General features: G+C 48.6%; 1 protein-coding gene across 1 annotated transcript in view; it reads left to right on the top strand.

The window, feature by feature from the left end:
• Positions 1 to 19,584, top strand: part of CFAP68 (cilia and flagella associated protein 68) — a 221,501-nt gene that overhangs the window by 188,023 nt on the left and 13,894 nt on the right. Inside the window, exon 3 of the mRNA XM_086958850.1 lies at positions 1,415 to 1,484. Within this exon, the coding sequence (XP_086814976.1) occupies positions 1,415 to 1,484 (70 nt within the window). The remainder of the gene's footprint in view (positions 1 to 1,414; positions 1,485 to 19,584) is intronic.

Below are 19,584 nucleotides of genomic sequence, written 5' to 3'. Positions count from 1 at the left end.
CCCCTACCGTTGTTGTTTCATGATGCCCTTCACTGCTTTCAGTGTGATGCCAGTCTCAGATTTCTGTGCGAGTTCCTCTACCGTGATCTGAGCACGAGTGCCATCCTACTGGGGATGTCTTCTTTGGCCATAGTGGGTTATGTTTCACGATAGTTGGCTCCTACTCTCTTCCTTCTGGGTGCAGATGTTTATTCCTTGCCTTTGTGCTGTTTTGTCTGCTAATTTCTTTATATTTCATTGTGTTTTGGCTCTTTATTGTGTGATGCCAGACATCAAAATGGCCACTCCCATTGGATCCTATGGGTAGTCTATCTTGCCTGACTTAAAGATGGCCCCCTGTATGTATCGCTATGGGCTACTTAGCTTTGACTGACTTCAAAATGGCGGCTCCCATAGACTTGCATGGGTAGCTGACCAACTTAAAAATGGCGGCCAACTCTTGCTAGATCTAGCAGCACCTCGTTTTTTCCTTTTGGTCGGGCCTTTTGGGGCCCATGTATAATTTTGGCGGTCAGGGCTTGCCTGTGGGCGCCCACTGAGGTTTTGGGGAGCGATCTGGGCCCTCTGTTGTGGCAGTATTTAGCTGTAGTGCTATATTACTTCAAAAGAGTCACTTTTTAACTTGTTTTTGTAATGCTCATCGAGCCGGCCTCTGGGCATAGGGCGTGCTCTGAGCTCCTACTTGTGTTGTTTGGCAGTAGAGCTCTTCTGCTTAGAGAAGAGCCTCCACTTTTGACTTTTTTTGAATGCTCATTGGATTCCCTGGGGCCTGACAATGAGTGAGGCCACGCTGAAATGATCCCACCTTCATTGTCACCAGTTGTTGTGTCTCCTGGCCCCAAATAAATCGAGCAGAGTCAGGTTGGTTTATTCTGTCCTTTATTCTGCACACAGCATGCTGCCCTGCTTTGTCTCATGTGTGTGTGTCCATGTTTCCTGCTCTTCCCACTCACTGCCCGGAAGTCGTCTCCAATCATCCAGTGGGTGTGTGGCAGGTTCCAGTTCCCTGACACTTATCCACCACTGTGACAAACGCCCCTACCACCAAACATTTAGGCAGTGTAGTGTGGTACCCATTAAATAATGCACTGTGATGTTTCACAATAGAGTAAAAAGTGCTATACAACTGCAATTACAATTAAATTTTATAAGTACTATAGTGTATACAAAAAAGCCACAGCAGGGTATTAATGATAGTCTCATAATGTGTTTAGGTATTTCTCATTTAAAAAAATGATTTTGTCTTCGATTTTTCAAATATGCGTTATTTTCACAAATACGTATATTCCAAATTGAGCAGCATTGGTGTTATTGTGCGATTTCCTACTCAGTAGTTAAGTCAGAAAAGTCCCAGGTAGAGTTTAAAATATGTGAAGTTCGGCAGATGTTTGAAGTGTTTTTTTTTCTTTTTCAGTATGCACACAATTATGACACACTGTATTCAACGGAATACAACAGAGAGGAAAAAAGAGAAAAGCCAACACGTAAGTGCCATTTGTAAAAATAGAGGATTATGTGCTTGGTAATGAACATCTAATGCATGTTTAAGATATATTCAAGACAGATTACATAGGTTTTTAACACATTAATTTTTTGAGTCTTTTATTTATCTTTTAATAGTGTCAATAAGAACAATGACAGAGTACACACAGGTAACCATAAGAAAATTGTATCAGGCATAGAAAGTACCCCAGACCCAGTATCACTGTTAAGCAGGTAGAAGAATAAGTGTTTCATCCACCTTAATGATCTAGTTTGGAATACAAATCACTGGGGTTCCCCTTTGAACAGTGATGCAATTGCGAATCAAACTCCGGCTCATCCCTGTACTGTAATTCCCACATTTGTATGCATGAGGATGGCTTGCAAAACACATAGTACACTGTATGCCCTTCTTTTTGCATATGTATAGTCCTCAATGTCCACACCCAATAACCCTTACTTGTCCCTGCCACCAATACCTCTATCACACCCTTTCAATTTATTCTTAAAATAACGCTACAATAATAAATAAAGAATTATAAATATCTGTAATTAGAAATAATAGAAACATTGAAACAGCTTTGTGTTTTTTTAAATGATGCAATGTTTTCTCATCCTATGACAAATCCTATCATCTCCCACTTTGATCGTTTTTGCGTAATTAAGTGGATGTTTCTTGTCTATTTAAAAACAAAGGGTATTTCCTTGAAGAAAGGTTTCTCGCTGGAGGTGGCATGGCAACTGTAGGACAGTGCCCTTTTTATATGGTCACCGTCCACACTTTTTGTTCCAATGTTGATGGTTATTACTCTTATAGTGCACTGGAGTCTGCTGTGTGCCATTGTGCCAGTGCCAGTGCTTCCCCAATTGACAAGGACTTTACCCCCCTTATAAGTCCCTAGTGTAAGGTATCAGTGAAAAGGGGTCCCCATGGCCGGCAGCACTGTTTGTTCCACCCTGAATGACCCAAGTAAACTACTGAGAGCAGGCCTGCCATTGCAGACTGCAGGAGCAGTGCAAAATGCTCAACCTCGATTCTGCCCTCACTATGTGTGGCAGAATCAAAGCACTACCTTTACTATATATCAGTCAACCCTAAGGAAGACCTCCTAAAGCCCAGGAAGGAGGGTGCAGTAAACTAGAGGTGTGGCCATGTAAGTGCAGGCTCATATGTCTCAGTATTGCCCTTTACCATTAAAGGACACTATAAGTGATAGACGGTCCTAAGGTTAATGTGGGCTGGCCCCTGGGAAAACCTGAGGTTGACAGCTTCACTATGGTACCTCCTAAATATGTCATGTTTGATATCAAGCAATGTGCCTCCTCACCCCTGACATGACTCTTGTGTTGAGGGTGATGTGGCATGCACCCAAGTAGCTATCTTAGCGGGTGCCCTCCTGGTTGCCCCATCTTCTCTGTGCTCTGGCTGGCAGGCCATGCTTGCTGCCACCAAGACAGGATTCTGACCTCCTGCAAGGAAGTGTGATCACTCGCAAGAGTCATGAACAAAGGCTTGGACAGGAAGAAGGTCTCATCTCCTCCCATCCAGAAGGCTATCAAGTGGCACATCAAGGTGGTGAGCTTCAAAGGCTGCAACACCTCTGATATGCATCAGGATCGACTCCCAGAGGAGGAAACAGCCCTCCCCATTCCCCAAGCACATTTGCACCTGGGCAGGTGGGAAATTAGGTAAGCAAGGAGGTGTACACCCCAGAGGGCTAGCTACACCTCCAGGGTGAACAGCCTGGTCTATACACTGAGGAAGGGTTCTTCCATTTTTAGATGTGGCAGAATAGAGGGTTCTGGGTAGAAAAGGTGACCCATACCCCGTACGTGGTCATCTTAGGGGAGAATTAGCTTATGGGGCTAGCAGCCCATTGGCCACTTGCACCCACACCCCTAACGCCCCTACATCTAGTATTTAAGGGCTACCCCTGACACCAAAACATTAGTTCTGAACAACCTGCATTGAAGAGGACAAAAGAAGAGACCCATGTCTGCGACAACAGTACTTGCACAAAGCAAAAGAGGGATACTTTGTACCTGTGGTAATGTTCCTGGAACTGTCTGATTGAGACGCGTCCTAGGCTAACTTACAGTTTCCCCAGACAGAGGAACCCCTGGGGAAGCCTGAAGCTCCCTCAGACTCCCCTGGACTATGGCACTAGTATCCTGCAAACTACAGATAAAAGAACACTCTGGATCTGAAGAATCGCTGGCCACCAGGCATTCCATGGGATCGCCCAAATCCAGATGGTCTACTACTTTTTGGGAACTGTAGTCCCGCCTTCCACGAAGTTACAGGCAGCTACCGTGTTCCCCGGGACCACAGGACGCCAACGTATCTTTTTCCAAGGATTACTGATGCCAAGGCTTGTTGGTCGCCAGTCTGGCAACTGACCTCTTCACTCGATTCTCCGCCTAGAAGGAACTCCATCTGACCTTCTACCAACATCAGCAACTACTCTGTTGTGTTTTTGCATCTTGTTCCCCGCAGCATTGTTTAAGTGGAAAAAGCAGCTCTCATGCTTCGCCCGTCTAGCACAAGGGACAGCCAAGACAGCTCTCCACCCGGGCTCCACTGGCCAGTTAAAATTTAACTGACTGTCGTGGTCTGGTCCTGGGACCTGCATCAACTTTACCCTGCAAGGGTACCACGCAACTCGCTCTACCTATTGTCACTATTGTTTTTTCCCATTGAACACAATGTTAAATTTTCACTGTATTGTTTGGCACTAATTTAATATTGCTTCTAAGTCTATAACTCTAGTTATATGTATATTATTCAGTTCATTTTGGTGTCTAAATTAAGATAAACATACACAATATTTTTATAAATTGGTGTTGGATTTCTCTTGAGTCGTGCCAATTACTCATCATCCATGTTGGTACTCTGTAACACCTGTTTCTCTAGTAAAGTCTGACTGCTCTTTGCCACACTACCAGGACTGAGCTAAGGATTTATTAGTGCGAATCCAAGGACCATCTTTGGGCTTTGTTACAGTATTGCATGGTAAAGCCTAACCAGCATCACCATATAATAATCCACCTTCCTACAGCAACTTATAGCTATATTCATTCAAGGATAAACACAAAATATACTTTTTGAAGAACTATGACTTCTGGTGGCCTAAAGGAAAACCAGAAGAGCAGTGGATACAGTGAGAGATTTGAAATAACCTAAAAACACATTGGTCACAGGGCGAAGGAACTGAAACTTCCGAATGTATGTCATTACATCGCAAACTAATACCACGCATGCCATTACAATGCGGGTATTACTAAGCAATGTCAATAACAACGACATGCCATTACATCGCAAACTATTACCATGACTATGCCTTTACCACGCATGCCATTACAACGCAAAGGCATGCGTGGTAAAGCTATACTTGTGGTTAAAGTTTGCAAGGTAAGTGACTACCCCACTCTACACAACCCTCCCCCAACCCCCAGTCCCCTCCTTATAATAACACTACACTACCGACACTACCCTAAAACACTACACTACACACACACTACAACCCTACCCTAATGCACTACACTACTCAAACACTACAACAGTACCCTAAACCCTAAAACACTACACTACAACACTACCCTAAACCCTAAAACACTACACAAATACTATAACACTACCCTAAACCCTAAAACACTACACTTCACAAACACTACAACACTACCCTTAACCCTAAAACACCTCACTACTAAAACACTACAACACTACCCTAAAACACTACCCAACCACTACAACACTACCCTAATGCACTACACTACTCAAACACTACAACACTATCCTAAACCCTAAAACACTACACTACACAAACACTACAACACTACCCTAAACCCTAAAACATTAACTACACAAACACTACAACACTACACTAAAGCCTAAAACACTGACACTACCCTAAAACACTACAACAGTATCCTAAACCCCAAAATACTACACTACACAAACACTACAACACTACACTAAACCCTAAAACACTGTTACTATCCTAAAACACTACACTACACAAACACCCTAAAAATACCCTAAAACGTAAAACACAACCCCACAGAACACAAACATTACAATACTACTTTGACACTATCCTAAACCCTTCAAAAGTAACCACCACCCCAAGCGCAAATCCTTACCTCTCTTTCCTCGTGGTTCCTCTCCAGCATCGCCGTCTCTGCTCCCGGTTTCTGCTTCCTGCTTTGAGTGGCGGTGCACGTCGTTGTGAGGAAACAGCCTCAGTTTCCTCACAATGACTTGGATAGCCATTACATTGCATGCGTTAAAAAAGTGTATGCGATTTAATGGTATGCGTAGTAAACGCTACGCGTTGTTACATCGCATGCGTTGTAAAAGTTGCGTTGAAATGACTGTTTCCCGAAACTGCCATAGATTGTGGCAAGTTTTTGAGGGTAACTCTTCAGTATACAATAAAGTGATGGGTGGAATAGTTAACTTAATCTCAGCCACTGGTTATTATTCAGAGCCACATCCCAGTCCATCATTATTTTTCACACCCTGCCAACTCAGTTTTGATCCAGCCATATTTAAATCAGCCTTGACCCTTTTCCACTGGGAACACTCCAGCCTGAACTGACAGGCTAGGTCCTACCTGAACCATGAATGGAATTCTGGGGTAAGACCACCACAGCCCGATGCTTTGTTGGCTTTCAACTGTAAATTGCCCATAATAGTGGTATCTCCCTCAAGTGATGTCTGTATGGATAGACATTGCGGGTAGATATTTTGAAGAATGACTTAATATTACCCTATTCTATTTTGTCACATAGTCCATTCCTGTAGCATAATTGAGAATGTATTGTCCTAGGACATACTGCACTTCTTTCTGCAAAACAGGCCACTTTAACAAACTCATATCCTGAGGGAATTTGGGAGTCCAGCAGCGCGGGGAGAGCGTTGCTTGCAGAGACTACAGATAAGTCCAGGGCAGGCCCACCTGCGGGCGTATAAGGATGGCCTGGGCCACCCCTCTTACGTGGCTTATCTGGCTTCACCCTACTTGGTAAGACACTCTTTTTTTTGTTTCTAGCCTCACCTCTTATTGTTTATGGGTAAGCGCAAGGTAGCGGTTGGCCCTATTGCCCCCAAAAAGCCCACAATTATAGATGCGATGTTGGAGCGAGTCATTGGTATGGTGACAAATGAAATTGATCTGACCAATGTAGGTTGTCCCTAGGCCATGTTGATTGCCTTGGGGATGTGAAAAACAGAGCTAAAACAGCTTGGAGTGGAGATGATGATCTGACAGAAGAGGGTGCAACTGGTGGCAGTGACACACAACTAGCTCAACATAGAACCTGGCAAATACAGGGCACTTTTTCCTTAGAAGTACGTGGGAGTTTGTCCATTATGTCCTCAAGGCGAGAGAATGTTACATCTCCGGTTGAACCAGCCCCAAAGCGAAAGAAATGAAGTAGACGTTGTGTTGGATCGACAATGCAGCAGGTTTCAACCAGTAATAGCAAGGAGCCAGCCCTCCCTACTCTTGGTGATCGTGACTTGGAGGAAGTTGTGAAACAGTTTGAGCGGATAATTGATGCCCAATTGAGCTCCATTAGAATTAATTTGGCCTTGATACAATCATGTTTGACGACTTCAACAAAGTTATAATGTAATCAAGTCAGGGGAAGGAAGTTACTTCAGATTCTGGAGACCTATTTACATCTAGGGAGATGGAGTGCTGCCTGCAGAGTCAGAGCGATACCTCGAGATGTACTCAGCCCTCCCTAACGGCGACTTTGAACACAACACAATGGGCAGAATAAGTGGGATCTCATTCGTGAGCAGTCAGTGGGAAAGACGGTGCCAGTCAGGGTGACAGCCATTTCCCGGGCATTATTGCTAATCAGCAACCAAGCATGGCAGTTTCCCAAGTTGCTAAGAACAAAAGGAACAGGGATGGGATCTACACAAACATTGCTCATAGACAGCATAGTGTGCCATCCCTAGAATTCACCTCTCCCCAGATTCCACCCCTTTTGTGGCTATTTTGGTCAATGTGCCGCCATTGCATGAAAGGATCGTAGAGTCCACATGGAAACTCATACGTAAAGCCAAGCATTGGTGTACCTCTGAGGGGGGGCTTGTCTGAACGTGACAGTAGTAACATTATCATGGCTAGACGGGTGGATTGGCTTGGTTCCGGCCAAAAGTTGTTTGATGGGTATTGTATTGCATTAAACTTCAGACAGCCTATCATGGCTAGACAACTGATTTTCGGTAACACTGTGGGAAGAATGTATGGATCGGACATTTAAGTGTTCCTACTAGGTTTCTTTTACCCCACTGTTGTGATGAAAAAGACAAATGGGTGTGGGGACTTATTTTCCCTAAATACGGTTACACCAGATCCCCAATATGGAGATCCAGTGGCCCAATTGATCTGAGCAATAGATTTCAACTCTTGGGAGACTTGGAAGGTAATGATTGATTTATAAGAGATATGACCTGTCCCGAACAGAGTCCAGCCGTGAATACTGTCATGGTCCAAGATGGGTCTCCCCTTGTCTGAAAATTTGTAGCTGGAATACCTCAGGGTTAAGAAGAGAAAGATAAAATAATACCTGGCTAGAAAAAAACAGAGAACGTGATATCATGGGTTTTCAAGAAACCTGGGAAACAGAACATAATTTCTTTATAGATGGGTATAGCTCCTTTTTTGGGCCAGACATATCTTCATGTAGGAGTCAAACAGGGCAGTAATTTTGAACATTCTGTTAAGGGCAGTTTGTTTGACGAGTGCTTTCAGAGTTTAACCTCATTGAAATTGGAGAGGAGAGGGTGGAGCAAACTGTCCCAAACTATAAGGGCAGAGGGGCTAACACGACTATTGACTATGTGCTCTTATAGCGTTTTTAGTTCAGTTTGTGTATAGTTTTGAAGTGCAATGGTATGATTTTAACCCTTTAATTCTCTCCTTGATTTGGGGAAATTCAAAGGCCGAGAGTCCAGACATTGGACCCACCAATACAGAGATCATATCTCATTATCAGGATCGAAGCTATAAATGGAGTAAGGTCCCACATGATGCCTTTTTAAATTCCCTTTATGATAGGTGTAGCATTGATCTAAACCTGTGCTTGAGTGATTCCAGAAATGACGAAGTGTTCCTGGATGCTTATGGAAGAATTTGTATGCATATTAAGGATCATCTCAGGGCTCAGGGCTCGAAATAGTTGCAGGCTACATACGGGGGAGAGTTGGTTTGATTGAAATTGTTCTAAGACCCTCCATACCCTAATACAGGTGTTAAAGAAAACCCCTCGAGATAAAACAGAGGTAGCTAAGAGAAGGAAGAAGTATTAGCTTGCCATGGTCATGCACAAGAAAGCCTGGAAAGATCTTGGTAATCCTCCATTCTTAGTAATAGTTCCTCATTTTGGGAAACCATCAATCGCCCCTTTTTGGGGGGAAAATCAAATAGAGTTATAGATTGCACTATTACAGCGGGTTCTTGGCTAAAACATTTTACAGGCATCTATGAAAAAGTAGGGGCGGCTGCTCAGATCGAACTAGTAGGTATACCCAGGCAGAACCTGGCTGCTTGTTTTACAGAGGAGGAGGTTGAGGCTGCTATTGTAACTATGTCGAGAACATGGACCCTGGCCCCAAGTGTTTCCAGGCTGATTTATTTAATTACGATAATAAGTTGGTTTGGTAAAAAGATGAACACAGGTTTTTAATGCTGCCTGGAGAACAGACCCCCCCCCACATCATGGCGATATACAGTTATTATTCCAGTGTTTAAGAAGGGAGATAGGGCAGATCCTAGATGTTAAAGGCAAATATCCTTAATTGACTCTTCCGTTAAGGTCTTGGGCCAGGTGATCTTGACCAAATTAACTGATTGGTTAGAACAAAGGAATGTGATTTCTCCCTTCCAGTGCGGATTCAGACAGGGGGAAGGTACTATTGACCAGTGCCTTAATTTACATTTCACAATTGGAAAGTATACAGTGCCAAAAGAGGCAGGCTGTATTTAGCCTTCATGTACCAATCATCTGCCTTTTACCGAGTTAACAGAGCTAAATTATGGCAATGTTAATCAATATAGGCGTTGATAGGAGTAGGGTGACTTTTTTGCCTGATCTCCATCAGGATTTAACGGGCGCCATAAAGTAAAATTTTGAGGGGTCATTGACAGCACCTATAAGAATACAATATGGGATAAGGCAAGGTTGCATATTGGCACTGTTACTGTTTACTTTATAATTAACAATTTGAACCTGGTTCAAGGTGGAACTACTAAGGATATTCCGCGGGCAGGGTCATTGCAAATTACAGCACTCCTATATGCAGATGACACAGTTTTATTAGCGAGAACCGCAGTGGGCCTCCAAAGACGCATGGACTCTTTTATAGAGTTTATGGGGTCGCTCGATATGGACATAAATTATTCTAAATCCCACACTATGGTGATTGGACAACCGAGTAAGCCGCGCCAAAAAATCTTTGGGGGTAATCAAGAGTTGACCAGAGTTACAACTTTCCCATATTTAGGGGTAACTTTTGATGAGAGAGGAACATGGGTCCCACAAAGAAAGGCGAAGCAAAATCTGATGGGTAGAGCAGTAGCTGCTGTATTTGATTTTGCTTGTAGATTGGGAGAAAGACCAACTGAGACCCTGGTGAAAGTGTATCAAGCGAAATGCTTGTCAATAGCCTCCTATGGTAGTGATCTATGTGGCTAAAAGGACTGTGATGAGATACATGTGTTTGAGAATAATTCTATTAACATCTCATTATCCCTGCCACAATTGGTTGCCACCTTTACCATACATCAAGAATTGGGGTTCAAATATATTTTGCATAAGTTGGCCGTCTCGCCCATAATTAGGTGGTTCAAAATCTGGTCAGGTCCTGGTTTAGAGCTGATTCAGGAAATTATAAGAGATTGTCTTGCCATTGACAAAGATCTCACCATCCCGTGGCTCTACTATATTAACACCTCTCTGGAGAAGTTGTGTTGTGCAGATTTTTTTTGGCACCTGATTACATCATGAAACAAGATATACCACCAGGATTATGAAACATTTGATGGTAAGAGCAAAACTTGGGAGAGAGGAAAGGGAGCTTCGAAAACCTATTGTGCGGGACAATATCCCCTTGACAACTGTACATAGTATGGAGTCATACCTGTGTGTGGTGTCCTGAACCCATCACCGCTTTTTATTAACAGGTTTTAGATTAAATCTCCTTCATTGGCTGCTAGCAGATCCATGGAGCGTTCATAATGTAGAGAGTCAGGGACCGTGTCCATGTGCTAATTTTTCTTTTCAAGATTCAAGATACAACCCATTTTTATCTTTTTCTGTGATTATTACAGTACTTTGAGGCAGCATTACATCTGATCAATTTTTAGAGATAAGGGTTTTTTTCTGGTTACACTGGCCTTCATCTATTTGCAGATGCTGCAGTCCTCTGAAGTCTGTTTCAGTGTGGCATGTGTTTTGCCTAGTGCATTCAGACTGAAGAAAAAGTGTTTGCCCCCTGAAGGGATGGAAAGCCTTGTTTGTTTTAACCATTACTAGGGCCAAACGAAGATAAAATATTATTAGTATTATCAGTTTTTTAATTTCTGGGCCCTGCTGTTGGGCTGTTTTTTTTTTATTTTAGTACCCAATAAGGACAATTTATGATGTCGACAAGACAGATCTATTAAGGAACATTGGATTTCAAGTTTTAGGTTTAAAGTATTTTATTAAGGCATAAAAAAAAAAACACGGGGAGGGGATCAGGAAGTCAGGTAAACATACAGTACAAGAAGCAAAACGTTGCAGCGAGTCAGAAGAAAAAGAGGGAGGCAGGATGCCCCAGAGGGTAACAAGGCAAAGACAGAAGGCGATAAGGCATTGTGAACGACCCCCCTGTAGGCCCCCACTCCCTAGGCAAGGCCAAGCCAGAATAGGACTCCGCGACACAGTAAAAGAGAAGCATACCGTTCCACCAGCCCCTTGACCCCAGAAAAGAAGGAGAAAGAAAAGCAAAGAAGGAGAGGAAAGAAAACAACACCCCAACATCCCCGTCCGAAAGTCAGCATTAGAAGCATATAACTCCACTTCCCACCCCTGACCCTCGGCCCCCAATCCGCACATTCACTCCGCCGCTGGCGCCGGCGGCGTCAGCCTAAGGAGGCGCAAGTACCGTGGACACGTAAGCTCGCGAAATTCCGTGGACAGCAGTGCCAAAAAGGGATGCCAGAGCTCCTCAAACTGGTCAACATTCCCAGCCACCGTTAGCGACATCTTCTCCATGCCCAGTACCTGCCAGAGCCTATGCAACCAACCAGTGATAGAGGGGGCAGTGGGGGTGCGCCAAAGTACAAGTATGTTCTGAACGGCGGAGCCTAGCGCAATCGCAATCTGCCTGCCCCTGCGGGATTTCAGCGGGTACATCAGGTCATTGGGGAGGCCAAGCAAGACATACGCGGGGAAGCGCGGAAGCTCAATCTCAAAATGCCTATCCACCTCATCTAAGACTTCCTTCCAGTAGGCCGACAGCACCGGGCACTCCCAGAGAATGTGCGTGAGGGTGCCCTCCTGTCCGCAGCCGCGCCAGCAACCCTTATCGCCTATTTTGCGCATCTCGTAGAGCCGCTCCGGGGTGTAGTACCAATAGGTGGATACTTTAGTGAAGGTTTCCGTCAGCCCAGTGTGGTACGCAGAGTGCCTCGCCCGATATGCAATCTTGTCCCACTCCTTGTGGCTCAGGGTCCTGCCCAGTTCCCTGTGCCAGCGCTCCCTCCCTGGGTTATGGTAATGAAACGGCGGGGGTTGGAGAAACTTATACAAATCAGTGATGAGTTTGGTGTCCGAGGCCCGGGTAACCAACCATCGCTCATAGGGCGTAATCGAACGGGCGGCGACGTCACGCACTGGGGGTTGAAGAGCCCAGTGGCGGACTTGCATGTAACGCAGTCTGTCCCCTTCCGTCAGGCCAAACTCCTGTCGGAGCTGCTGGAAGGGGAGCACGCCCTCCGGCCCGTAGATCTGGAAAAGCGCTCTGCATCCCGCACTCACCCAGTGGGAAAAGGCCCCCGGCTCCAGACCCGGAGTGAAGTCCGGGTTGCCAGCAATGGGAGTGAACGGCGATGGAAAAGTGGTGAGCTCCCGAAGCTCACACACCGCGTCCCACACTCTTAGCGGGACCCGGGTGATAAAGGAGGCGTAGAGATTAGGCGGGCGATGAATGCGCCGCAGGAACGGGACCTCCTGGAGGGTACGGCCTGCAACTGCCTGGTCTTGAAAGAGCCAGTGTTTGTCCGATTCCCACCGGCTCCACTCCACTAGGTACCGGAGCTGCGCCGCCTGAAAGTACTTCCGGAGGTCCGGGACTCCGAGACCTCCCGCCTCCGGGGCAAGCATGGAGAGGACCCGCTTCATCCGAGGCTTACGGCACTGCCACACAAAGCGGGAGATGTCTGCCTGCGTCTGCCGTATCCAACCCACGGGGGGCTGAAGAGGTAGAGCGCGAAAAAGATACAGGATCTGGGGCAGTATCGTCATCTTCACCGCTGCGATACGGCCCAGCCACGAGAGTAGGCCCTTGTTCCATCGGCCGAGTTCCTCTTTGATCTTTTTGCCCAGAGAGGAATAGTTAGCTGCGACCATGGCAGGCAGGGAGGGAGCAAGCAAAATGCCCAGGTAAGGCACCGTGGAGGAGGACCACTGCAAAGGGAAGAGACTTTGAAGGTCCCGCCTGGCGTCGGCAGAGAGCGACACATCCAGTGCAGCCGACTTAGCCATGTTCATTTTAAAGCCCGCGACGCGGGCAAAAGCGTTCAGTTCCTGGACGCAGGCAGGGAGTGACCGCCTGGGGTCATCTAGGGTCAGCAAGACATCGTCCGCGTATAAGCTGACAGTATGTGTGTATTGCCCCATCTTCACCCCAATAGCGTCCGGGTTGTCGCGGATCCTCTGCGCAAACGGCTCCATATAAAGGGCAAAGAGGAGCGGCGAGAGGGGGCAACCCTGTCTCGTGCCGCGCTCAATGGCGAAGCTGCTGGAGCTGTGTCCATTGACACGTACTGACGCCGACGGTCTCCTATAGCAGTTAAAGACCATAGTGCGGAACTTCTCGCCGATCCCCAGTTTCCCAAGAACCAGCTCGAGGTAGGGCCAATGAACCCTATCAAAGGCCTTCTCCGCGTCGACCGATAGCAGCATCCGCTCCCCCGGGACGCGTGAGGCCTTTTCCAGCACGTGCGTCACCCTCTTCGTGTTGTCGACCGTCTGCCTACCGGGTACAAAACCGGCCTGATCCGCCTCCACCAAACCTGGTAGGTGTAGACCCAGTCTGGCCGCCAAGATTCCGGTGTAAAGCTTGAGGTCCACATTTAGGAGCGAAATGGGCCGGTACGAGCCGCACAAGGTCCGGTCCTTCCCCGGCTTGGGGATAACCGACACAGTCGCCGAGAGGAGGTCCGGTGGGATGGCACCCGGTTCGGAGAAGGAATTGAACAAGCGAGCCAGGAGAGGAGCGACAGTGGGACAGAAGGTCTTGTAGAACAAGGCCGTGTAGCCATCCGGGCCCGGGGCTTTACCATGCTTCAGCCGTGCGATCACGGAGATGACCTCCTCCACGTGAATGTCCCTCTCTAGGTGGTCCGCCTGGGAGGGGTCCAAGGCCGGGAGGGTCACGGATTCCAAATAGGCCTCAGCCTCTCCCGGTGGGGAAGGTTCTGAAGCGTACAGTGCCTCGTAAAAGGAACGAAAGGTATCTGCCACCTCCGCGTCACCGGAAACCGGGATCCCATCCACTCCCACCAGCTCCTTCACCATATTGCGTTGCTGCGCAGCCCTGAGCCTATGGGCCAGGAGCTTACCGCACCTGTCTCCGCCGGTGTAAAAGGCATGTTTCAGGCGCAGCGCTGCGTACTCCGCCCGATCTAGATCCAACGCAGAGAGGAGTTTCCGTGCCGCCTTCAGTTGCTTCCAAACACGAGGAGCCCCCGTTCGGCGGTGGACCTGCTCAAGCTCCCTAACCTGCGCCGTCAGTTCCTCCCTTTTGCGCTGGCGTTCCTTGTTTTCCGCCGAGGAAATGGAGATGAACTCTCCCCTGACGACTGTTTTCAAAGCCGCCCACTGCGTAGCCAGGGACGTGTCAGAGTTGTTATTGTGGGTCAGGTAGTCCTGGATGACCTCCTCCACTCGCTTCACTACCGATTTCTTATGGAGAAGCGTGTCTCGAAGCCGCCACATCCCTCTGGAGGGGGGGGCCGCCGGCCAAGCAAAGACCCCGGAAACCGGCGCATGATCGGACAGGGACAAGACCCCGATGTCCGCCGCCGTGGCGGCCGAGCGAAGCGGGCCGCTCACCAAAAGATAATCCAACCGCGAATAAGTGCGGTGTGCGTGGGAAAAATATGAGTAGTCCCTAACGGTGGGATGCATGGTGCGCCAGAGGTCATGCAGGTCCATCTCCGCAATCTGGTCCTGTACCGCCTTAGAAAGCTCCCCTGTCTGCGGAAAGCGCTGGGCAGACCTATCTAGAGTGGAGTCGAAGACCATATTCAGGTCTCCCCCCAAGATAATATGGCGATCGGGCGAGGCAGTAACGTCCACCAACACTGATTCCAGGAAACGATCCTGGTGGTCGTTGGGGCTGTAAACCGAACCAACCGTAAAGGCAACACCTCCGAAGCGCATGCGATACACCAAAAGCCTCCCCTTCTGCTCAGCATGTTTATACAACACCTCCCCCCTAAAGGAGCTGGCTAGAAGAATGGCCACCCCAGCGGTCTTAGTCGCAGCAGAGGAAAAGAGTTGCGTGGGGAACTTGGCAGAGCGCAACCTATGGCAATCTCTGGGAAGTAAATGGGTCTCCTGCAGGAGGCAGATATCCGCCTGCGACCCCTCCAACAGGGAGAGGATCGCCCTACGCTTCACGGGGTTATTCAGACCCTTAACATTAAGGGTCACTACTTTCAGGGGTGGCATCGCCTCCAGGGAAACAACGCGCTATGCAGCAGGCGGGGGATCAGCGGAGGGGGCGCGCGGGGCAGGGGCGCAGGGAAGGCCAGAAGCGGCATCGTACACGTTCGGACAGTTTCGGACGGGACCCCCCCCACAACAAACCAACAGTGAAACCCCCCCAAAACCCACTTATGGCAACCAGCCAAAACAAAAAGCAGAAAACAACACCCCATAGTCTCAGTCTAGCCCAAATGGGCGAGTCTGCAGAAAACAGTCAAGTGGACGTCCAGCCACACACCACCCCCCTCGCCCCCCCAGCCCCCAGCCCAGCACCGTTAAAGCTAAGAGCCTCTCCCCCCGGAGAAAAGTTAGGCCGTTAAGGCCACACCAGTAGATTCAGGCAAGTTCCTGGCCGCAGTCCTCAGGGCCTCCGCCATTTCAGCTCTGATGGTGGGCGAGTCTGGACGACTCGCTGGCGCTGACGATGGGCGCCTTCTCGACCTCCGTCGGCCCCGCCGCTCGGGACGCCGCCATGCGGGTGTAGCCCCTTCCTCCTCCGTAGCAGTAAGGCCCAGCACTCCGCAGACATCTTGTAAGGAGCGCAGCTGATGCAGCACCCCATTCCATCGAAAGATAATACGGAAGGGGTGACCCCAGGAATAGGCTGTCTCGTGCTCTCGCAGAAAGTCCGTAGCGATGCGGAAAGACCTGCGCTTCTGCAGTGTGATGGCGGACAGGTCCTGATAGAGCGCCACAGGTCTTTCTCGGAAGGTCAGTGGTTGCTTCCTGCGGGCCTCCGTCATGATGCGCTCCTTTAGGGGGAAATCCGGCAAGAATGCCAGGATATCAGGCGGGGGTGCCGATGACTGGCGTTGACGGCCCACCCTGTGTGCTCTGTCAATGCGGATTGGGAAATCCGCTCCTTCCTCCAAGATGTCGCGGAACAGGTCCTGCAGATAAGCCACTAGGTCCGCACCTTCATCCGCGGATGGAACACCCCGCACCCGGATGTTGTTCCGCCTGGACCTGTTCTCGAGGTCCTCCGAGTGGGCCTGGAGCTCGACACATTGCTCCCGGAGGCGGAGGACGTCCTGCTGGAGATGGGTTATCTCCTCATCGCGACGTTGAGCCGCCGTCTCCACAGTATCGGCCCGCTCGCCCAGGCCCTCGACCTCCCTGCGCAACTCCCGGACCTCTCCAGCCACTTCAGTCTTAAGAGTTTGAAATTCCTCCTTGAGGGAGCTGAATAAGTCCTCCATGAAGGACCGCGTGACCGGCGGCTCGCCCACAGTTGCGTCCGTTGATGCCCGGGAGGCCCCCGGGGACGGCTGCGTCCTGTCGCGTAGTTGCTGGGTCCTGCCGAGCATTTCCGGCAAAGTGCGATCTCCTCGTGCCGCGCCACGTCTTCCAGTCATCTTGGGGCCCGGCAAAGCCCAGGGTCAGTTGCTGTAGGCGAGCGCCGCCGCTCGCGGGCACCAGATGTGAGGCCCTCGCCGAGGACAAGGGTAGTGCGTCACAGGCGACAAAATGGCGGTCTGAGCCTGGGCAAGACGGCCCCGGGCCAGTAGGGCAGGCAGCAACGTCCGAAGTGTAGGCCTCCCGCCTCGTGCTCCCAGGGAGGGCAGCAGATGAGTCGGTGCCAGGACGAGCCGAGGCTCCCGTGTGAGAAGGGCGCGGGTCGGGGTCACTGGGCTCAGCCACACAAAGACAAGATGGCGGGAGGGTGGGACCCAAGAAGGCAGCCCGGGCCAGCAAGTCCGTGGGCGACTCTCAAATGGTAACGAGTCCGGAAAGTATAAAACCGATGCCTCCCTCCACCACCAGTTGATTTGCCCGGCTCGGGCACTGCTCGAACTCCGCCATCCAGCGCCTCCAGGCGCGGAGTTCGCAAGTCGTCACCCTTCGAGACCCCGGGAGGGGGGAGACCGCCGGTGCAGGGCTAAGGTCCGTCGCCCAGCAATGGTGCCCGCCACCAGGGCACCGGCCAGGATGCCACTTCACTCCGCGGAGTCCGTCTAGTCCGCTCCCTCGGGATCTCCGGCTTTCCGCTGTTCAGCACTCGGGCCAGCCGAGGCGCGCGGACAGCGCCGCACTACGCTCCGCCTCCAGGCTCTTCTCCTCGGGGCGACCCGGGCTCTACTCCTCGGAGCGATCTCCGAATAAACTTTTCGGGAACTTCCCCCGGGGCCACAGAAGTCAAAGTGGCACCAAAATGTGCCCCTCGAGCTCCGGCACAGTCCTCTCACCCGCGGTGCAGCCGCGGGGGGAGAGAAGCGCAGAAATCAGGGCTCAGGCTGAGCTGGGCCGGAGGAGCTACGGGAGGAAGCGTCCGCTCACCCCGCCATCTTGGCCACGCCCCCCGGATTTCAAGTTTTAAATGTTTATGGTTGTATTTTTTAGAAGCTGTTTGTTGATTAATTGTATTTTATTTTTGTGGCTCTTTTTATGAAAGTAATGTCATCAGATTTGTACGCTTTTATGGATTATTTTATGATCCGAATAAAGATTTTAAAGTAAAGATATTTGTACAGCAGCTGCCACTCATACAGAACCTCTATTTTTCTTTGAAAATGCCCGGGAACAAACTCTCCAGGAGACTCTTATCTATAACAGACTCTCCCACCAATGGTCCCACTGATTTATTTCTCATAGTGAAGAGAGCCTAGACATTATCTTAAAGACTCTTGTATTTAAAGTATAGGATATCTTTCCAAAGGTTCGAAGAAGTGAACATCAGCTTTTTAGTATACCATACAAGGTACAAGAGAAGGGGTTGGTTGTTATTCAGGGCAAGCTTTATTGTTTTATGGGGCTAGGGCCTGATTCACAGAACTAACTTACGACAAATTCCTAAATTTACTACCATTTACTCATTTTGGTATTCACAGAAGGCACTTTCTCATTGATGAGTAAGTGCCTTCTGTGAATACCAAAATGAGTAAGTGCACTTACTCATTTTGTTATTCACAGAAGGCAGTTACTCGTCAATGAGTAAGTGCTGTCTGTTTTTAAAACAAAATTGTATTTGAGATTTCCATAAAGAACAGACATTTCAGCAGTTATGATAAACATGCATCTAGAACATCTGAAAACATGTATCGTACACAACGGCTCAGTACATAAGGGTCAACAGGCTTAAATCTAGTTCGGCTGTGCAGACAGTCATAAAATTACATAGGAGGGACTGTTATCCAAAAGTGAAACAAAGACAGCACATTCATTATATTTCATTACAAATGTTAGCAGCTTTAGAACATCAGGGGGAGTGCAACTCCATTAAAGTGGGCCAGCCATGAACTAGTGTTGAAACCATAAAGGAGGAGCACAATATGCACAGATAGCCAAGATCCTTAGGAAATAGGAGGAGGCTCTAGGACAGGTCCTTATCAATATTGGCGTGTTCCAGTAAGTACGTCTGCAGCGGGACCCAGATGTCTCGCGGGCGTGAGGATTGTGGGAGCAATTCGGCGTACGTGCAAAGTTGATCCTGCCAAAGAATCATATCCGACAGCCAATCTTTAAATGTAGGCGCCCGACCTCTCCCCCATCTGCAAACTAGCCTCCTCTTAGCTAAGGCTAGGCCAAGGGAGGCAAATTTACGATGTTGGGCTAGGATTTGTTCAGTATACCCAAGTAGGGCCACAAGAGGGGATCTCAGGATTGGTAGGGAGATCATAGCATCCAAAGCTGGCAGGGCATTGTTCCAATAAGTGTGTACATCAGAGCATTCCTAAGCAAGATGTAAGAAATCGGCTTGCTCCATTCCACACCAATCGCATCTATTCGCGTCTCTGAACCCAAATTTGAGAAGCCTAACTGGGGCATAGTAGCTACGTTGCAAAAATCTATAATGGATGATTCAGAGCCGACTATTGGACGAGATCTGTTCTGTCTGTTTACAGCAAAACAGCCATTGTACATCAGTAATGTCTTGATCCAGTTCCAGCGCCTACTTAGTATGGGCCGCACATGCCAGATATTCAACCTCACTATATAAAGTGCGATATAGTGTGGATACTAAGTGTGAAGCAGAGGGTGCCCATAGAATATGATGCAAAGGGGCTAGTGTTGCAGGTTCCGAACGGTTTGCAATGTTACTGGCTTGGAGGCCATGTTGAAGACGAGCGCATAAGAACGTTTCCATGGTGGCCCGTGGAGGATCAG

The sequence above is a fragment of the Lissotriton vulgaris genome, chromosome 2_1 (genome assembly GCF_964263255.1).
Source record: "Lissotriton vulgaris chromosome 2_1, aLisVul1.2, whole genome shotgun sequence".
In the NCBI taxonomy this organism is placed as follows: Eukaryota; Metazoa; Chordata; class Amphibia; order Caudata; family Salamandridae; genus Lissotriton; species Lissotriton vulgaris.
Note: the sequence above shows the minus strand (reverse complement) of the source record. Positions and strands in the feature narration are given on the sequence as shown.